The 19,755-nt window shown below is 34.8% G+C and overlaps 1 protein-coding gene, 1 long non-coding RNA gene and 1 pseudogene across 2 annotated transcripts; all 3 read right to left on the bottom strand.

The window, feature by feature from the left end:
- On the bottom strand, nt 5,545-10,837 carry LOC107604855 (annotated as a pseudogene).
- LOC107604857 lies at nt 11,767-13,155 on the bottom strand. Its single transcript, XR_001612408.2, has 2 exons — nt 12,702-13,155; nt 11,767-12,026 (listed from the first exon to the last, which is right to left on the bottom strand). It is a non-coding gene; the product is annotated as an uncharacterized LOC107604857 (long non-coding RNA).
- LOC107604856 (dnaJ protein homolog 1) lies at nt 15,603-19,420 on the bottom strand. The gene is made up of 8 exons (XM_016306561.2): nt 19,021-19,420; nt 18,087-18,264; nt 17,665-17,833; nt 17,431-17,569; nt 16,851-16,984; nt 16,627-16,769; nt 16,272-16,470; nt 15,603-16,173 (listed from the first exon to the last, which is right to left on the bottom strand). Exons 2-8 carry the CDS (start codon nt 18,240-18,242, stop codon nt 15,848-15,850), a joined length of 1,266 nt encoding a protein of 421 aa, XP_016162047.1. The 5' UTR covers nt 18,243-18,264; nt 19,021-19,420; the 3' UTR covers nt 15,603-15,847.

Here is a 19,755-nt window from a genome sequence, read left to right as displayed (position 1 = left end):
ATATAAAGAATTATTTTAAAAATATAAAAGTTCATTTTTTGTTGAGTATAATAATATAATTTTTTATTTCCTACCATGAATTGGAATAATAAAATATCCAAGTATCTCAAATTTAAGTATATCAATTTATTAAAAATTTAGACTACTACATCACATAAACTCTTTTTCGATATCACCAATCATTTTTAAATTATTCATATAAGCAATAGTTAACAACATTAACAACGAAGAATAAAAATAGATAAGTTTTAATCATACATAATAGCACCTAAAATTTAACTCTAAACTTAATTTACAAAAAAATGAACATTTTATATATAATAGAGTAAAAAATAAATATTTTATAAATTACATGCAAAATATTAAGGATAATGAAAATAAAAAAATAAAAAAATGTGAAATATAAAAAAATATTATTATTACTTTTTTATGAAAAGAATGAAGGATTTACAAAAATCTACAAAATAAAAATATTAAATATAGTTTAGTAGAATGAACAAAAAATTGAAATTAGTATAAAAAAATTGAATAAAACACTTCAAATAATTTTATATAGATTAGCATTCATTTTTTTTATAGGAAAAGGGATTGATTACGATTTTAATTTTAGCACTACTATTTTTTAGATGAATTTTTAGTCGTTTTGATATTCAATGTCAGTATAGTTAAATTCTTCTAATATTAAGATTTTTTAACACGATAAAATTATCATTTTATATCTTGTTTCTAAAATAACAAAATTATTCTCTTAAATACGTATCAGTTAAATATATGATTTTTAATTAAAATGAGAAGTAGTAAATTTAATCTTTTAATCTATTAACAAATTATATATAATCAAGGATAAATGACTAAAATAAAAATATATTAAATATGTTTTAAATTATTCAAATATCTTTTCTTTTTAATTTTACTTTTGGAGAATTTATTTGTATATTATACTAGCATTGCTAATGTAAAAATTTTATTTTGCTTAAGCTATTTATTATTTTTAAATATTGAATAAAAATTAAAATAAATTTTTATACTTTTTGAGTTGGTTCATTTTTGCATCCAAATTGAATTTATTTTACTTATTTATTTATTTAGTTACTAGTGAAAGCGCAAATATTTAGGAATGTATTTAGTTTCTAAGTTTAGCATGCTATATGCATTTGAACCGGATTCATTCATGTAATAATAGTGATTCTGTATTAATTATTGGTTGACTTGATAGCCGCAGCTTGATCATATCAGTTGCCAATCCAGCCATGAGTCTATAACTCTTTCAGAAGTTAGGTCAAAATCTATCTAGCTACTCTATTGTCATTCCACGTGTAGGTCAAGCATTCTTACAGAGAAAATAGCATTCTCTCTCTATACAAGTTGATCTGTATAGTATAATTCACCACATATATATATATAATGGTCTTCATTGGATGAAGATTAATAGATCTCATTTATTAAATTATATATATAGATTGTGTATATAGAGATATAACCATTGAACTGACTCACTTTGAGAATTTCTAATGGTTATAATTACCGTATATTTGTCAATAGGATATTCTCAAGATGAACATAGTAATAAAGTTTCCTTTGACTTGCGACTGTCATAGTAATTAACAAAGTATTTATTATACTTTGATTCCGGACACCTAATACCCTAGGGTGCTAGTTGAATGGATATTGGGTATAATTTAAATACTTGTAGAATTAATGATTAGTCAATAAGGAATCCGTCAATTCTCGGTAAAGAGTTTGAGCTCTATGATTATAATGACTGAGATGATAAAACCATGGCCAAGGGAATTGAATGAATGAAGAAACGAGTTTCTTAAGTCATTCACAGTTCATTATAATAATGGTAACAAGTTAGAGTTTGACAATTAAACCATACTCTAAGGGTTAACCAAGAGCTGGAAAGATGGAAGGAATTATACTTTGTTCTTCTAAGGTTTTTAGTAAAAATATATTACTTCATACTATCGGGTCGTTGAGGAGTGTTGTTAGACGCCAACCTCGATTAGTAAATTTAGTATGACTAATTTACTACCCGCTTAGTATTGAACCTATGGGGTCACACACTAACGAGTGTCTTAATCTTTACTGTAGAATTATTTAATTATTATTTTGATTTGATCAAATAAATAATTATATTAATTCAAATGGAATATTATTATATTCTTTACTAGCACTAAGAATATAATAATATGATAATTGAGAATATTAAATGAGATTTGAGAATAATTAGTTATTCTATTTCTGAATTTGAATTATAAATTTGGATGAGATCCAAATCGATTATGTTTTAAATTGTTATGATATGATTCATAAAATTTGAAGGATTTAGATTTGGAATTTCAAGATATGATTTAAATTTGAATTGAGAATCAAATTTAAAATCAGTAACAAACATCATACTATATATATGTATGCCAAGAGTACAGGAAATATATGAGAGAATAACAAGAGTTTTATTCTTTTACCTCTACACACATAAACGTATGTGAGTCTAATTCTTGGAGAAGAATTTTATGGCGTGCAAAGAGTTGCAAGAGGTTTCTCAATTTAGATAAGATGTCCATTGGTCAAGGAGTTGACAGCAAAGGTTGGTCTCGATGTGGATACGCATAGCGCCTTCGTACCATCGAAGGAGAAAGTGATTTTTACTAGCGTACCCAAGTATTTAGGTCTGATCTAAAATATATATTGTTTATTGGAATAAAGTTTAAGCGCAGAAATAGATATTTAGGATTACCTTATTTTTCTTCCGCTGCGTGTTACGAACACATGGTAATCCTTCATCTCGAACTCCCAAATTTAAGTTGTCACCTTTTATGAACCTTTGTCCTTTTTGCAAACCACTATCCAATGCTCCACCATTTAATATTCCAAGAAGAATCATAAGTTGGTCATACGTCTCCAAGAGAGCATATTGATGTGGGATAATGAATATTACGAAAGAAAGATTTATCCACTCAATTTGTACTCCGAACGGTGTCATTCTCTTGTATTTCTTGCACGACGACTTTCACCTCTTGGTTGCCGACTTCTTTGAATACATATTCTTCATTACTCAAAGTGTGTATTGAAAGTTGTGCACATTCCTCCTCAATACCGTTTTTACGCCCAACGAAATAAGGTTCAACAAACTCGTCAACGTCACTAGTTGGTGTAGAATTATCCTCAATGGTGAAGTTGGTTCCTTGCTCAACTTCTAAAAATCCAACCACTCCATCTAATTCAATGTACTCAACATCCTCCGCTTATTGCAACTCATGCTTCAACTCCTCTTCTTTTTCTTGAGATTTCAAATTCTCTTTCACCCCCACATTCTTCAATTAAAGTTGATTATTCACATTCATCCATGGAGATATTTTGATTGTTGCATGATCGTAATAAGACTAAGCGGTTTAAGGCTTCGGCTAAGGTATCCATGAAATTTTTTTGTCTCTTTTGGTATTCCTCTTGCTCTTGAAGAATAGATTGAAGCACTTTTTGTTCTTGGATTAATTGTTGGATAGCTTCTTTCATCAAGGGTTGTGGAGAAAAAGAGGGTTCATCATGTTGGAGAAAATCAGAGTGTATAGAAGGTGGTTCATTAAGGTGGGAATATTGAGATTGTGTATATGGAGGTGATGGTTCAAGAGGGTTATGGGGGTAGTGATGTTGGAATGGTGGTAGTTCAAATGGTAGTTTTTCATGAGGCACATGATGGTATGGTGGATATAGATTTGGATCCCATGGAATTTGTTGGTGGTGAAATGGGACTTGAGAGTATTGTGGTTGAGAAAAATATTGAGAATGGCGGTCATAGGAATATGGTGGTTGAGGTTCATAATCATAGCAAGGATCACCATGTCCATTGGATTGGTATACACCATGGGGTGGGTTGTGATCATAGTAGTCCGGAGGAGGTTGTTGCCATGAAGATTTGTCCATATGAATATGACTCCTCCCTCATTTGATAATTCCTTCCTTGATGCAAACCATCATTGAAATTGTCATTTCCTACAACATAGTCAAAATCATACTCAAAGCTACAAGAATGTGAATTCATAAGAGAAGAGAGAATTAAAATAAAAGAAAAGCTAACAAAAATTGAGAAACAAGCATATATACAATATTCACACTATTTAAGATATCAAGAGCAAAATGCAAATTCCTAACTAGCAAAAACAAGAAAACAAATAAAAAACAAGCTATTCACATTATTCACATATTAACAATAGCCAATAACAAGCACACATTGCACTTCTCGGCAACGGCGTCCAAAACTTGACGAGCGCTAAACACCGGTTTAGAATTTCACAAGTTTAAAAGCTCAATTTCATTGTAACTCTAAACTGGAATTCAACGTTCTTCAAAGTTTAGTAAAAATGTCACAAATTCAAAACAAATACTGAGAGTTTAATCTCGAGTCGTTCTCTCTTGAAATCACAATCGAGTGCTCAATTATTGACTATGGAAAAAAAGAGGTTTTGATTGCAATTTATGGGAATTTAAATGACAAAAAACTAAAGAAAACATGCAAGAAATTAAATTAGGAGTAATTAAGGTAATTAACTAAAAAATGCAAGTAAATTCAATTGCTAAAAGATCTTGGCAACAGTTGAAGGTTAATGATCACTATCCTTGTCACTAATTACAACATGATAATTATAAAGAACAAATTCAATTCGTCAACTATTACAAACATGAATTGTTAAATTTTCGTGATAGAACAACATTGAGTCTATCTTGAAATATTAGGTACACAAATAAGATGATTTAAATATTAAGAACAACTTTAAAACTTATTTCAAATGTTAGGGACAAAAAAATTACTTCTTTAAAAATATCATTATAGGACTAATTAATAGTACCTTTTTAGTTCGTTTTAAAATGATAAAATATCATTTTAGAACTTCTTTTAAGAAAGTAAAATATCCTCTTAGAATTAAAGTTTTTAACTGTATTAATAAAAAAATAAAGTATCTTTTTAGAATTAAAATAATGGATCAGATCGGCAGTAATCTATCCGATTCTACACCCGCAAGCTGCCGGATCGTCGAAGATTCGAACACGGAGAAATTTGAATGCCATGGCTCTCCTTGCCCACTCAGCCACTTTACTTTTTAACATATTAGTCGACAAAAAAGTATATATATATAAATGAACTATAAACGATTTTTTGTTTTTATTTTTTATACATGAATTTATAAAAATACCAAAAAAGTAACAACACATTATATATAAACAAATTTTAATTTATTTTTATAATTTTATATTTTTTATTTAATTATAAACGAATCAATTGGGTAAATCAATGACTCAATGGTTCAACCAATGACCTAGTCATATAATCGGGTTAATTACCGGTTTGGTTCTGATAACTATGATTAAAATTTTTTAATTGTAACAATAAAATTTCAAATTTGATTTTATATAAACTAAACTACCTTTTAATTAGCAGATAACAAACTCAAAAAGCCCCAAGATCAAAAGCAATCACAAATTTAGATTATCAAACATTATATAAATCAATAAAGGGCAAACAACAAGATTTTCTAAGAACCATTAAATAAAGTGAAATAATAAATTGGAGTCAAACTTCAGCTGCTGCTTAAATATTTAACTCGCCGAAGCAAGGAGCTTGATACAAAATGCAGGAATTGAGAGCTAGAGAACATAAATTGATATTGCAACCCCGGAAGACAGAAGAATGGGCTCTAGGAAGAAACTTTACCAAGTGAAAATTTTCTGGTTACCACATAATAAGACTACCATCTTACGAGGAAATATGAAACTTTAGACGCCTGTATGTACTGCAAGAAAGATTGTTCCGCCGACTAAGCGCACATGAGATGAGACATTTACAATGCAGACATCTGGAAATAAAGTAAATCTAAACCGGCCACAAATTAATAATGGTTCCATTCATAGGAGCAAAAATCAGTTTACCATCACGTCCCACTTAATAACCAAAACAGACAACCAATACTATGCTTCCCCTTGTTATTGGCAGGAGTGCCAACATCAAAATAGCGCATTGTAGAATCCGTGTCGCACAAGGCAATTCCAAGAACACCTTCCTTAATGGGCTGCACATATTTTTTTTTTAAAAAAAAAAGTAGAAAAACAAACCCAAAATGAGATCAACTAATAACAGAATTTCAAACTCCCATAAAAACATTGACAGTTAATAGTGAAACAAACAACATACACCACTACACCCTCAACACAAATGAATAACATAAGTTTCAAACATCTAAAACAAGTGGCACCTGATGATCAGTCCTTGGATTAGTCAGAATGAGTAGACGAGGCTCATTATTGGATGTCTGCATTTGATTAGTGAATGTTCTAGGAGTGTGCCTTCCAGCAATTGCATTCGCACCTATTGTGCGAACTTTGATATCCTGAGGGTTCTTGATAGCAACAATAATCCTAACAGCAAGATGGAGCCTCTCCCATGTCTTGTCCAAGGTTAATTATGTAAATACCTGGAAACAAGGAATACGAAAAATCAACCAAACATAAAAATGCTTTCATTCAGTAGCAGAAGGATCGGAAAGATAACAGAAATGTTGAGGTTTGACAAGTTTTCTTTTTCATAAGCTCTATTGTGAAATTATGATAATAAGCTGTTTTGAACACAATGTGGTCATACAAAATACACTTACTCGTATCAAAATTATGATTAGAAATTAAATTGACTATTTGAATAGACAACACACCATATAAAGAAAAATTGACAAACCACTAGATTATAACAAATTTATAAGTATATAACAAAAAAAGAACCCTAGATACAGGAAAAGATAAATATAAAAAGGTGAAAACTCATGTACAGTCAACTTCACCTGAAGTTGATAACTGAGAGTCGTTAGATGAAAATTTAGTCAAATCAGTCAAATTATTTAACCGCTCTCAGCTATCAATTTCACGTGAAGTTGCTTGCACTTGAGTTTTCACCAAATATAAAAAAATTGAATACAAAATTCACAAAAGATTCACAATCGACATACTCTTCAATAATATTCAGATTCAGAATCCAAAAAGATAAACAAAAAAGATTATGTGAAAATGGGAAAGCAAGACTGACCTCTGAGTAATTGCATTAGCACCAGTTTATTGGGCAAATTTCAAGACTGCCTGCTGACTACATGGCCTAGCAGACTAAACAACAATATCCTTAGGGTTCTCAATAGCAACAATAATCCTGCTTGGATATTTAAGTTGCCGTAGCAAGGAGCTCGATTCAAAAAGCAGGAATTTACAGCTAGAGAATATAAGTTGAAAATGCAACCCCGGAAGACACAAGACTTAGGCTCTAGGAGGAAACTTTACCAAGTGAAAATTTTCCAGTTAAACATTGTGCAATGTTGTCTACTACCATGGAAATTCAACTTTTTATTTAAATGGAGAAACATAGAGGTTCAAAAATGAATATCCTATTCTCCAAGTTCTAAACCAGAAACTTCTGCAGCAGCAGTTAACAAAAATGTTATATAGCTATTTTCTATGATTACATCAGCAGATTCAAAACCAGCATCAAATTTCATACTGAATTACTTTGAGGTCACAGAAAGTGATGATAAGAGGAGAAAAAGAGAAAGAAAAACTGAATTCAGATTTGAAACATTATAAGAACTTGATAACAACAATCATATATGAAGAAAAAGAAAGATGCAGATGAGGGGGACTCTGTCAACTATAGTTGATGACATGCTTGACTTACAACGTAAATTATAAGGTGAGTTTTTGTTTTAGAGTATGCACTTGCAAGTAGAAGTTGTCTATTCTTGAAAACATGCAAGAGCTAAAACCTAGAGTATAGCTTTGTAAACCTCAACTAAACCTCATTTTCTTGAAGTGCTGAGTGCTTTCTCTTCTTGGTTGACAAGCATCTTTCCCTCAACAAAATCGCAGAACGCCACAGTTACTCCAAGCTGCTTCTCCATTTTCTTCACAATAAACACTTCGGACTCTTCACATATGGTCAGCACTGTACCATCCCTACCAAGCCGACCAGTTCGGCCTGCTCGGTGTGCATAGTGAGTTGAATCCGTAGGTAAGTCCAGATTAACCACGAGATCACATTCTGCCACATCCAAACCTCTAGCTGATAATTCATTTGTCACTAGAACTCTCACCTCGCCATTCTTGAATTTCTTCAAAGTTGATGACCTAGCAAGCTTCCCAAGATCCCCATGCAACTCTGCCGCTTTCATTCCACAGGCCTCCTTGAAGACGACATCCTTTAGTTGCTTAGTGTTGTTCATGAAAGCTATTACAACTTTTGCATCCAAGGCATGAATACACTTTCTCATGGTATCGACCTTATGCTGTAACCTTGCTACACAGTAATAGTGTTTCAAAGCCGGAGGCAAACTCTCTACTGATGCCTGAGATGGCTTAGTTGGGTCTGGAGTAGAACCGACCGAAGGCCTTGACAAATTGATAGGGGCCGAAGGCGAGACAGTATCAAGCGGGATAACTTTCTTAGCTTGGACGAGAAGTGGATCACATCCCCAGCTCCTCGCTGCTCTTACAACAGAAAACGGCACAGTTGCAGACACCATAATTAACTGACGCTCAGTCCTTTTAACATTTGGATCCGGGTCTGCACCTGATCTCCTGCCTACATGCTCCAATATCCGGTGCATGTCCTCCCAAAAATTGAATGACAAGAGCTCATCAACTTCATCCAATACCAAATAGCGACAGCCATGTGTCCGAAGCTTCCCTGCTGCACTAAGTTCCGCTATCCTACCAGGTGTGCCAACAACAATGGCAGGTTTATTCTTCTTGAGAGCTTCTTCCTGCCTAGTTCGGTTCGCACCTCCCACAAGCTGCTAAACCACTTTCTTGTTCTCCACTCCTAGTATGTTCTCAAACTCCCTCACTATCTGCATCCCTAGCTCCCTAGAGGGAGCAACAACCACTGCTTCTATTCCCATTTTCCCACCAGAATCACCACCACTGGCACTCTTGGAAACTTTGTTCATCAGTGGACCAATAGATGATAGTATAGGAAGCAGATAAGCCAATGTCTTCCCCGAACCCGTGTAAGACTGAATTATGACATCATGGTTCTGCAGAATGGTAGGAACAGCTGTAGACTGAACTTCAGTTGGAACACTGAACCCCTCTTTCTCCAGTCTCTCAATCAGAACAAGGGGCAACCCAAGTTCAGAGAACGATTTTGCTGCAAATGGGGCAGCCTCGATTTGTTGTTTCTTCCTCTCAACAATCCCAAACGCTTTCTTCTTCTCACTGGAAGCAATAGGTTTCCCTATGCCTTTGCTCTTAAGGGACCCAGGGGATGAACCCAACAATGGCTTTACCTTGCTGCTAGACTTGCCACCTTTGTTAATTGGTTTATCAACTTCACCTTGGAAACCAACACTTGAGAGGGTTAAGGAACCATGATTGGGTGGTTCCACTTGGCTCATACAATGAATACTTGTGTGCAACAAAGAAGAAGCATTTTTATGAGTAGCCAATGCTCTTCTAATGGGGAAGGACTCTCCAACAAGAAGAAGAAACCTAGATGACATCAAAGCTGGCATCTTTCTAACAAAACTAAGAACAAAATACTATCCTTATCCTTACTTATCCTTACTTCCTTACTTAATATCTTAAAATCCAGACATGTAGCTCTAGGTGTCACAATATCCTTCTTCCTGATGTTTGTTTACTTTCCTCCATTGGCATTGAAAAGTCATCAAATGTGATGAAAGCTAGAAGTCCTCAAAGTCTTACCACGTGCTGGTCATAGATGGAAATTTCAACACCTAATTAAAGTACCTGTTAGTTCAAAAACGTAATAAATGTAAATTTAAAATATCAAACAAGTGTGTTTGATATTTGGCCAATCTATTTTGAGAATCTACTCTGTTACATGCATCATTGATGTAAACTTTACCTATAAAAAAAAGTTATTCATTCATCAAAAGGGTAAAATCTTTTTGAGAAAAAGAACCCAATTCATCCCTTCTTTCTTATAACCAAGATTGCGAGAACCGAACCGGCCATCGAACCGATTGAGTAACTGGTTCAATGGTTCAATGGTCCAACCGTGATCGAACCATAGTCGAACCGGTTTCGTTAAATATAAAATAAAATGATTAAAAATACAATATAAATATTTTAAAATTTTAATTCAATCATTCATATAATAATAAAATTTAAAATTTTATGACCCATCCACTAACTAAACTATATCCCATATCATCATTAAAATTCTACATTCAAATTCAAACATCAAAATTTAGAACTAAAAAAATCATGGCATAAAATACTATATCCACATTCAATCAACAATCACCAACAATCAATAATAATATCAATAATTATTTAATTAGACAAAACTCACTCAATTAATGCCAAATTACTAATTAAAAATAGCTATGAACCAATCTCAGCAGCAATATTTTTTCAAGATGTGCAAAACAAACCATCCCTGCCCCCTGAAAATCCTAAAAGGAAAGAGATTTATCGATAATTGACCAACTTCTATTTTAACATTCAAACCTTCTAAACATTTCTCCTAAAAAATTGGTACAACCTCAAAGAAGAAAAGTCTAAAACCCAGCTTTATGTTTCAGTTGCAGTTACAACTTACAACATAGCATACCTTCAACAAGCATAAAACAAAGGGATAAAACAGAACCGAATTACAAATTACAAATATACATACAGCAATTACAGCAAAATTACCCAAACTCCTTGTTAAGGCTGCTGGCGGCAGCATTAGTACCGGCCTTATCGGAGGCACCATATTTGGAAACAAGATCATCCTTCACTCGCTCTAGAAACGCAATAGGAACCTGCCTTCCAGCAGATTCATCCGCAACAACACAGTAAGCAGAAAAACGACAATGCAGCATTTCAAATCACTCAAACACAATGAGAATTCCACTCTAACAATCATCTGAGCAAAAATGCATACATATATACACAAAATTGAATCAGAGGAAAACAGATCCAGAGAGAAAAAGAGAGGAACCGACTGAAGCCATTATCGACGAGGAAGTTGAAGGTGTGGTTGTCGCAGTTGTAGGTGAACTTGTTGTTGGAGGAAGGAAGCTTCTGGAGGCACTGGAACGACGGTGAGGAGAACAGGCACGTTTGCGACGGCGAGGAGAACAAGACTGAGTAGACGTTCGCGACGTCAAGCAACAGAAACGTTCGGCGGCAACAACGGCACCCTCGGGCTCGAGGACGACGATGACAGGTCCGGCATTGACAACCTTCTGGCGACAACGACGAGGATAGGTCCGGGCTTGACGGCACCCTCGGGCTTGACAACGCGAGGAGGAGAGAATACCTTCGAGAAGCGAGGATGGCAATCACTGGTTGTCACCGCCGATAGTGGTGGGGAATGATGGTGGCTGAAAAGCTTTGTTGATTTTGCTCTGATAGGGTTAGGGTTGGTCAGTTTGAGGCTTTGGGCGTTTGTGGAAGATTGAAGAGGGAGGGGTGTTCTCAAGGTTCTGAAAACCGAACCGATCATCGAACCGCTTTAGTTACCGGTTTATTGGTTTAGTAGTTTAATCGATCCAACCGTGGTCCAACTAAAAAAATCGTTTTATATTAAAATAATAAATAAACACTTCAAAACATAATTATAGTCTAATATAAATTTTAAAATATCTTCTAAATTAAAAAACTACATGAAATGTTATCAACCACAATCTTAAGATCTTTAGATAGTAAAAACTTAAATATTTTAATGAAGTGAAGCTTTTGCTTTCAAAGTTTGCTATAAGAGAAACCAAAATTCTTTCTTCATCATATAAATGTTTGCTTTGATGACATTAATCAATAAAGCAATTATATCCAAAAAATATCAAACCATTTCCAACTCTGGTTTAAATTTATCCAAGCAACAAAGAAAAAGAATCAAAGGTTTCATCACCAAAAAAAAAGAATGAAGGTTCCTCGAAGTAGCAGCTGTACAATCCACATCATTTAACACAAACTAGAAGTTTAGAAATCTCGTTCTTCCATAGCTGCAGGCTCAAAGCTATCGCCACCTAAATCTAACCTGCCACCTAACATATCACAAATTTCTAATCAAGAGGAGACTCAAACTTGCAGGCTCACAGTAAAATTGTATTCACTTAAGGAGACTCAAAACAAATCAGAAAAGCAAAAGGATTTCACAATAACCCAAAGCTAACTTGACATTTTAATGCCCCTTCATTGCGTTACTCAATAAATCATCAAAACAGCCGCAATCCAAGGACATGTAAATCACAAACTTGACCCTACACTTGTCTACTTTGCCATTGAACAAAGCTGGAAACATAAAACAAAGTTACAGGTAAATTCTAGTTTCTAACCATGCCAACCCAAATTTCAACACCTCTAAATTCTATTAAAAGCTCAGTTACTAATATGCAAGGTCAATTATTAGAGCGTGGTCCTCAAAATCTTAGTAAAACAACACATAATTTCAATTCAGCAACATTAAACCAAGATAATCCATATTGATCAGCATCATGCCATAATTCATCTTTACTGACTGAGGTATTATTATCAGCAACACATTGACACACAAAACAGCAGCATAGAAGAACCAAAGCTAATCAATAATCACTAAATTAAAATAATAAAATCACAACATACACAAAACAACAGCATAGCAAAACCAAACAGAGAAATAAATTTCACACATCAGAAATTACCAAAACACACAAAGAAAATAAAAGAAGAAAGCTACAAACCCTAAGATGGAAGACGTGGCGTGACTGAGTGTCGCGGACGACAAGGACCGCGGTGAGTAGGACGACTGAGAAGTAGACAGCGGCGCAGCTGAGAAGTGGATGACGGCTTGACCGAGATGAGGAGGAAATGGCAGCGCCTGCGATGATTCTTCCTCTATGGGAGCGCGACGGCGGCGAAAGAGAGCACCTTCGAAGCTAGAAGCCTTGAACAGAGCACGAAAGAGGGAGACACCGAGACAAGGAGCACCTTCGAACGGGACAGTGGCTGCGGTGGAACAAAGCTAGCGCCGGCAGGACTGTGGCTGCACGTAAGGGAGGGGCTGAGCTTGCTGGCATTGAGAGGAACGGCTAGCTCGAGGGTGATGGGAGGGACGAGGGAGGGTGCGCTGCTGCGCCGTTGGAGATTTGGAGTGGGTTAGGGTTGGTAACGTAAGAGTTGGGAAGGGGGTTAATGAATGCTAAACGGTGCGTTTTGAGTGTTTTTGGGCAAAGCAAAAAACCGGCCGGGTCCCGGTTCGACTCGACTGACCGGTTACCGGCTGGTTTAGTGGTTCAACAATGGTTTTTATTTTTTTCGGTTTGGCATAAAATCGAATCGTAATTCTCATCGGTTTGCGGTTCAACCGATTCAATCGGACGGTTCGAACCGGTTTTCAGAAGATTGGGTGTTCTCATTATGGGCTGAGCGTTTTTTTTTTTGGGTTGGGACCAAAACGGCGCCGTTTTGGTGTTGATTAGAGAAGGGAACATTTTAAAAACCTGGCCGATTCATCGGTTAACCACTGGTTCGACCGGTTTTTGCAGAATGATATTAGATGTCAATCGGACCGGTTAGATAACCGGTTTTCGATTAATCTGGTTAAACTGGCCGGTCTGGTCCGATTTTCAAAACATTGCTTATAACCTATTTTTTATGCATCACAAAATTTTCATTTACCCAAGCATCACCATTATCACGCACAATTACTTCATTATCATACAGACAGTCACAACATATATTGGGTATACATAAAAGATTGTCTCTGATTTTGAACATGAGGTTGCTGCCTTCTGAGGTTGGTGTATCACCGATAGTTCTACATGAATGAATCATGGAGCTGCTGTTCCTCTCTCCCTCTCCCTCCCCCTATGTGTCTGAAGCCCCATTCATTTTTATTATCAAATTCTTCCACTCTAAGTTATTAGTAAATATGTGTCTTAAACTAAAAACAAGACAGCACATGCCCCTTGATATTTATTTATTTTTTTACTTGGGCCAACCAAGCATGATTAAAATAGAACAAGCTCACTGCAATAGTCCAAAACAACAACGCAGCACCTTCCTTTTTTTTCATTACTTATTTGTTTATCTTTCAGAAATCATGAACGGCAAGAAAACACCTAACTTCAAAGATTATGTAAGAAACTTTAACAAGGTTAACTTACCAAAAATCTAACTACAATATCTAAAGTGTGAGAAACTAAATCAATCTGAATATGTAATATGTAATATGTAATATATTCTTTTGGTGTCTAAAAATAAAAGAAAAGAAAAAGGAATAACAAAACCAAAGAATAAGCACTTTCTAAATGGCAGTAAGTACATCACAACGCAGCAGAAGAATGTAATATGTTGTATGTAATATATAATATAACATTACTGAATCTGCTGAAATAAGAACCATTAGATTGAAAACATAAATTTAAAAGCACATGCAAACAAAATGTTCAAATACTGCACCTCAACAAGGAAAACATAAATTTATAACAATCCCATCAACAATCCCGCATACATAATAATTTCATCCATCTACATAAGTCTCAATGAAAATATGAATCTAATGACATAGAACGTAGCATAGTCATTCATAACATTGTTGAACTTTCAAAAAATTATTTTAATAATATTATATTTATTTATTTTTATAATTTAATTTTGATTTACTGATAATATATATAAAATATTTTACAAAAACTTCCCGTTATATTTGTTTCTTTGGATGAAAATTCATAGTTATTGACTTATTTTTTTGGGGCTGTATATTTAACTTATTCTTCTGGAATTTAACGCAGGCTTAGGGTTCATCTACAGGGCTTGAAGGATACAACGGGCCACGCACTTAATGAAATATCATAATTATTATTACCCAACATTGAATGATCCATACATGGGCTTTAAGAGCTTGTGTTGGAAACCGATGAACTAAAATTTATTCAATAATCCCTACCAAAAAAAAAAAAAAATTTTTTCAATAATTAGAAAATTTTTTTTTCTTTGAAAGAAAAAAAAGTAATTTAAATTCCCTTGAGAGTTTTAATTTTCGCTTTTTTTTGTTTATAAATTAGACCAAAAAGAATTTAATTTTGAAATCAACTCTCACACTAAACAAATTTAATGTCAAATGTAAAAAATATCCATATTTACAATTGATTATTCTAATTTTATCCAACACCTATTTAGTCCTCCTTTTTCTCCTTGTAAAAAAAAAATATATAAATTTATTCCAAACTAAAAAATTGAATTCTAATGTGTTAAAATCATTCTAAATTATAAAATTAAGTTTAATAAATTCCATTCTTTAAAAAAATAAAATTCCTTTTCAAATTCAAATAGTTTCCAAACCGTCTCTAAATAATTGGTCCTTAGGATGACCAAAATGGTCTTATAAGTTTTGTTTAAATTTTCATGAAAATTAAAGAAAGCTTTTATTGCAAGAGAAAATAACACAATTAATAAATTTGGTTTCAAACACTAAGACAGGAAATTTTCATTTTGCCAAAAGCCGTCGTCATGTGATGTTCCAAGTTCCAACCTCCCCACACCCCCACACCCTTTTTCTCCCCATTCTCTCCCCCCTTGTTTTTCTGTCTCTTTTTCCATCCGGAAAATCACAGATAATTCCAAGAACCACTGGACCACTGTGAAGAAGAAATGCAACCAGGAACTGAAAACACCATTGCACAATAGCACGAAGGGATGTTTAATTTTGATATACTAAATATTACAAACAAAATCTAAATAAACCGTGGCAATCTTCTATGAGCTGTTGTGAATCAAATAACACCAAGCGGAGCCTACGGGTAAAAACTGGGATGCAGCAATAACTGCATTATGAAAACAGAAAGTAACCATGCAAGATGAAAAATAGGCAATAGCATGAACTGCACTACTGTTGAGCACATTGCACTCGAGGCATGGATTGCTCATCATCATCATCATCATATGCCTCGTGGTAGTGCTGTTGCTGCTTTCTTCTCATCTCATCCTTCATGTTGACATCATGTAACGTGGTCTCCTCACACTCATCCAGCTCCATATCTGTCAACTGCTTGCTGGATTTCTGAGGTAATATCGTCTCTAATAATCGGCATTGGTCAGGGGAAAGGAACCCTGAGTCTGGAAAATCCACATTGAACTTGATGTAAAGACGACCCTTCATGAAGGGCCTATTGTGTTGTGGCATTCCCTCATCATTTATGGCTTTTTGTTGGCCTACATTGCAGATTTTATAAGTTATTTGTGAATCAAAACTACATTCATAGAATGAAATTCCAGTGAAGCACAATCCCAAAATTATCTATAGATAGTACCTGGTTTGATGACTTCTCCAGGGTTGGATTTGATCAATAGTTGTCTCCCATCAAGATGGGTGACAGCAAACTGGAAGCCACAAAGAGCCTCGGTCAAGTTGAGACTGTGCTCAATATAGAGGTCATCATGCTCTCGTTTGAATCGTGGGTGCTCCTTCACTTGTAAGACAAACACAATGTCTCCTGTGATTGTGTCAGGCTGCAAAAGGTCCGCATACATTAATTTAAAAAACACCCATGGAGTGGACTATGATGATTAACTTTAGCCAATCTTACAAAGAATTAACATAGTATACAACTATACATAAGTAAAAGATAACGATATGCTTAATTCTGAACTGTAATTTCTACCTACCGCTTCATCAGCTTGACCTTCAAACACAATCTTCTGGCCCTGTTGCATCCCCTTCTCAACATGCACCTCAAGCACCTTCTTTTCTTGGGAGACCTTGTTTCCCTTGCACTGAGTGCATCTATCTCTCTCGCTAATGACCTCGCCTGCATGAATTGACAGATAAGGTATAGGAAGGTACAGCAAAAATCAAGTTAATGGAAAAAGTAAAATGAAGCTTCCATTACCACTTCCCCTGCATTCAGGACAGATGTGTTGCATTTGTTGAATCATGCCCAGTCCAATCTGCCTTGTTGTAATCTTCATACCAGTGCCTTGGCATCCATAACACCTACCAGCATTTCCACTTTTGGAACCCTTCCTGATTTATCAAAAATTGAAAGACAAATAATTGTCATCACTTATTAGCTATATGCCTTAGTATCAGTGAAATAAATAAAAAATATGAAGTAACTAAACCTAAATAAGAGTTCAATAAGTGTAAACAGCTTGACCACAACACAAAGGCTGTATGATAAATGTCTCTAGCATACTTTACCTAGTTTATCATGGTGGGATCAAATATTTAAGAGCTAGTCATTATGTAAGCAATAGAAAAATGATTTTTCACATGAATTGGATAAATAATTGAGTCAACGTCACCCAAGTAGATAATCATAACATTACAACAAAAGAAAACATGCACATGGTAAATTCTACAACAGAAATTTATTTATGGGAAAGAGAACAGAGAAATTATTCAAATGCGAAATTTAAGAGGGTATGATACAATGACATGAGGCACACAACATCAGTACAAGTGCATACCCTTTACATTTCGGGCACAATACATTTCTAGAAAGAGATAGTTTCTTTGTTGTGCCATTATAAACATCCTCCAAGGAAACCTTTAGAGAATGCACAACATCTTCACCATGCTTTTGTCTTCTACCTCGTGAGCTACCACCTATTAAGAGATATAGTAACAGTGAGCTTATCGGTGTTTACACATTAAAGATTTACAGATTAAAACAATAACTATTGTAAAAATGAACATCTTACCACCAAAGCTAGCTCCACCAAAAAATGATTCAAAAATATCAAATGGGTTATGGAATGAGCTTCCTCCTCCTCCCATTCCTTCCTTAAGGGCATCTTCACCATATTGATCATACAGTTCTCTCTTCTCCGGATCACTTAAAACTTCATAAGCTTGACCTAGCTCCTTGAACTGAAATAAGAACCGTATATTTTAGTATGAAACCAAAATAAATACAATGACAATGACAAAATCCACAATAGGTAATTTTTCAATGATTGAAATTTCAATCACAAAGGCTTCCACAAAATAATAAGTGAACAAGAAAAGGACTATAAATTGAAAATTTTAGCATGCTCAAGTTATCTGCTGATCTGCTTGAAAGAGAGATTAGGAACCTTGCTGTTAATACATGCCCTGGCATTAACAATACCAAGAGGCTTACCTTCTCAGGATCTCCACCTTTATCTGGATGATTCTTCATTGCAGCCTTTCTATAGGCCTTCTTGATTTCATCTTCATTAGCGTTTTTTGAAACACCGAGAACATCATAATATTTGGTGTTATCGCTGCTGCTCCTTCTTGCTCCACGCCCAAACATGATTGATGCACCTCAAAAGGCACTACACACACCCCCCAAAAAAACGAGGAATGAACGACAAGGTAAAAGTCAATAATGAAAATCTTCATATCATATATACATGCTGCACAGCAGTTCACTTTATCTTCTCTATAAATTTCACATTTACACGAGACACTAAGGAAAAACACCAATACACCTAAAACTGTAGCATGCATAGGTAGCATATTTTACTAACAGTTTTCATGGAACAAAAACTAACCGGCCCAATATCAATTAAGGAAATTCAATTCAAAACCGTCATAGCAGACTCTCAACCCACACGCTGAAATAAGACTGCCTTCTCAAATTCTTACTATCTGCGCAGTCAATTGACTCTAGAAACATCGACTGACGATTCCATAATAACGTATTCCTTTACCAGGGATCAAAGAGAGAATTTTTGTTTCCAATACCAAAAAGGGGAAAAGAAAAAGTAGTAACATTTAATCGAGAAATTGATCTAAGATGAACTAAAAACTGCATCACAAAGTTATCAAAACCTCGAAAGGAAAATTCATAGAAAAAAAAATTGATCGAAAAAGCCAACGCAAAGGTAAGAAAGTTCTCCCAGAAAGAGTTGACTGAAAGAGCTAAAGCTGGAAATTCGCAGAAAAAAAAGCCAAATGATAGGATCAATTTTCCAGTGGAGAGAACTCCACGATCGAAAGGCACAACAGAATTGGAACAGCGGACTGGATAGATCTATAAACCCTAGAAATCAAAGTAGAATTAATTGATAGATAGAGAGAGAACATACAGAACGGGAATTCGTTCGTGGCGGGTGTAACCGCTGCAGCTGGCGGTGGTTCTTGTTCGGGGGACAAAGAGAAACCCTCGAATCGAAGGAAAGAGAGAGTCTTCCTCTTTCTCTCTCTCTTAGTAGATAGCTTTAGCAGCAGTGGCAGTAACAGGTAGAGGTAGGAAGGGAAAGAGGAAAGGAAGGGTAAGGAGGTGGAACCGGTTTTGTTGGAGAATGGAAATTGATATTTACAGTGATACCCCCGGTAGAGAGGTGAGGTGGACCAATAACGAAAGAGGCAAAGAGCATTGGGAAGGAGATGGAGGGAAAATACAAAAATGTACTTGTATTTGTGTGTTGGGATGGTGTTCGATGTCAATTGCGGTGCTCAACTTGCTTCAGCTTTTGCTTCGCAAGCGCCTTCTCTTCTTCTGCGAAGGTGTCAGTCAGTTTTTTTTTTTGTTTTGGTCCCGCTAAGTGAGTTTCACTTGGTCGCCCTTGGCGGCGCTATTTTGGGCTTCATTAAACAATCCATGTAGTTGAGATAATGATCACAAGAGTCCATATTATCCCTTATCTCATTAGTCAGTTGTACGTAAGTTGTAATATGGGCCTTTTTTTGGTTGACATCAATCAATTCAGACCTAACAAAAATCAAGCTAATTCATAATAGTTTGACTCTACAAAAAATATGATAATTAATAAAATAAAAATGTATAAATTTTTGTGTGAAATTAATAATTAAAATTATTA

The sequence above is a fragment of the Arachis ipaensis genome, chromosome B06 (assembly GCF_000816755.2).
Source record: "Arachis ipaensis cultivar K30076 chromosome B06, Araip1.1, whole genome shotgun sequence".
NCBI classification, from domain to species: domain Eukaryota; kingdom Viridiplantae; phylum Streptophyta; class Magnoliopsida; order Fabales; family Fabaceae; genus Arachis; species Arachis ipaensis.
Note: the sequence above shows the minus strand (reverse complement) of the source record. Positions and strands in the feature narration are given on the sequence as shown.

What these genes read in the sequence shown, in the direction of transcription:
- LOC107604856 (XM_016306561.2), bottom strand. Translation starts at nt 18,242, where the DNA reads ATGTTTGGGCGTGGAGCAAGAAGGAGCAGCAGCGATAACACCAAATAT. An exon ending in TGGTGGAGCTAGCTTTGGTG is followed by an intron (nt 17,570 to 17,664) that starts GTAAGATGTTCA and finishes ATCTCTTAATAG; the next exon opens with GTGGTAGCTCACGAGGTAGA. An exon ending in TCCTGAATGCAGGGGAAGTG is followed by an intron (nt 16,770 to 16,850) that starts GTAATGGAAGCT and finishes CAATTCATGCAG; the next exon opens with GCGAGGTCATTAGCGAGAGA.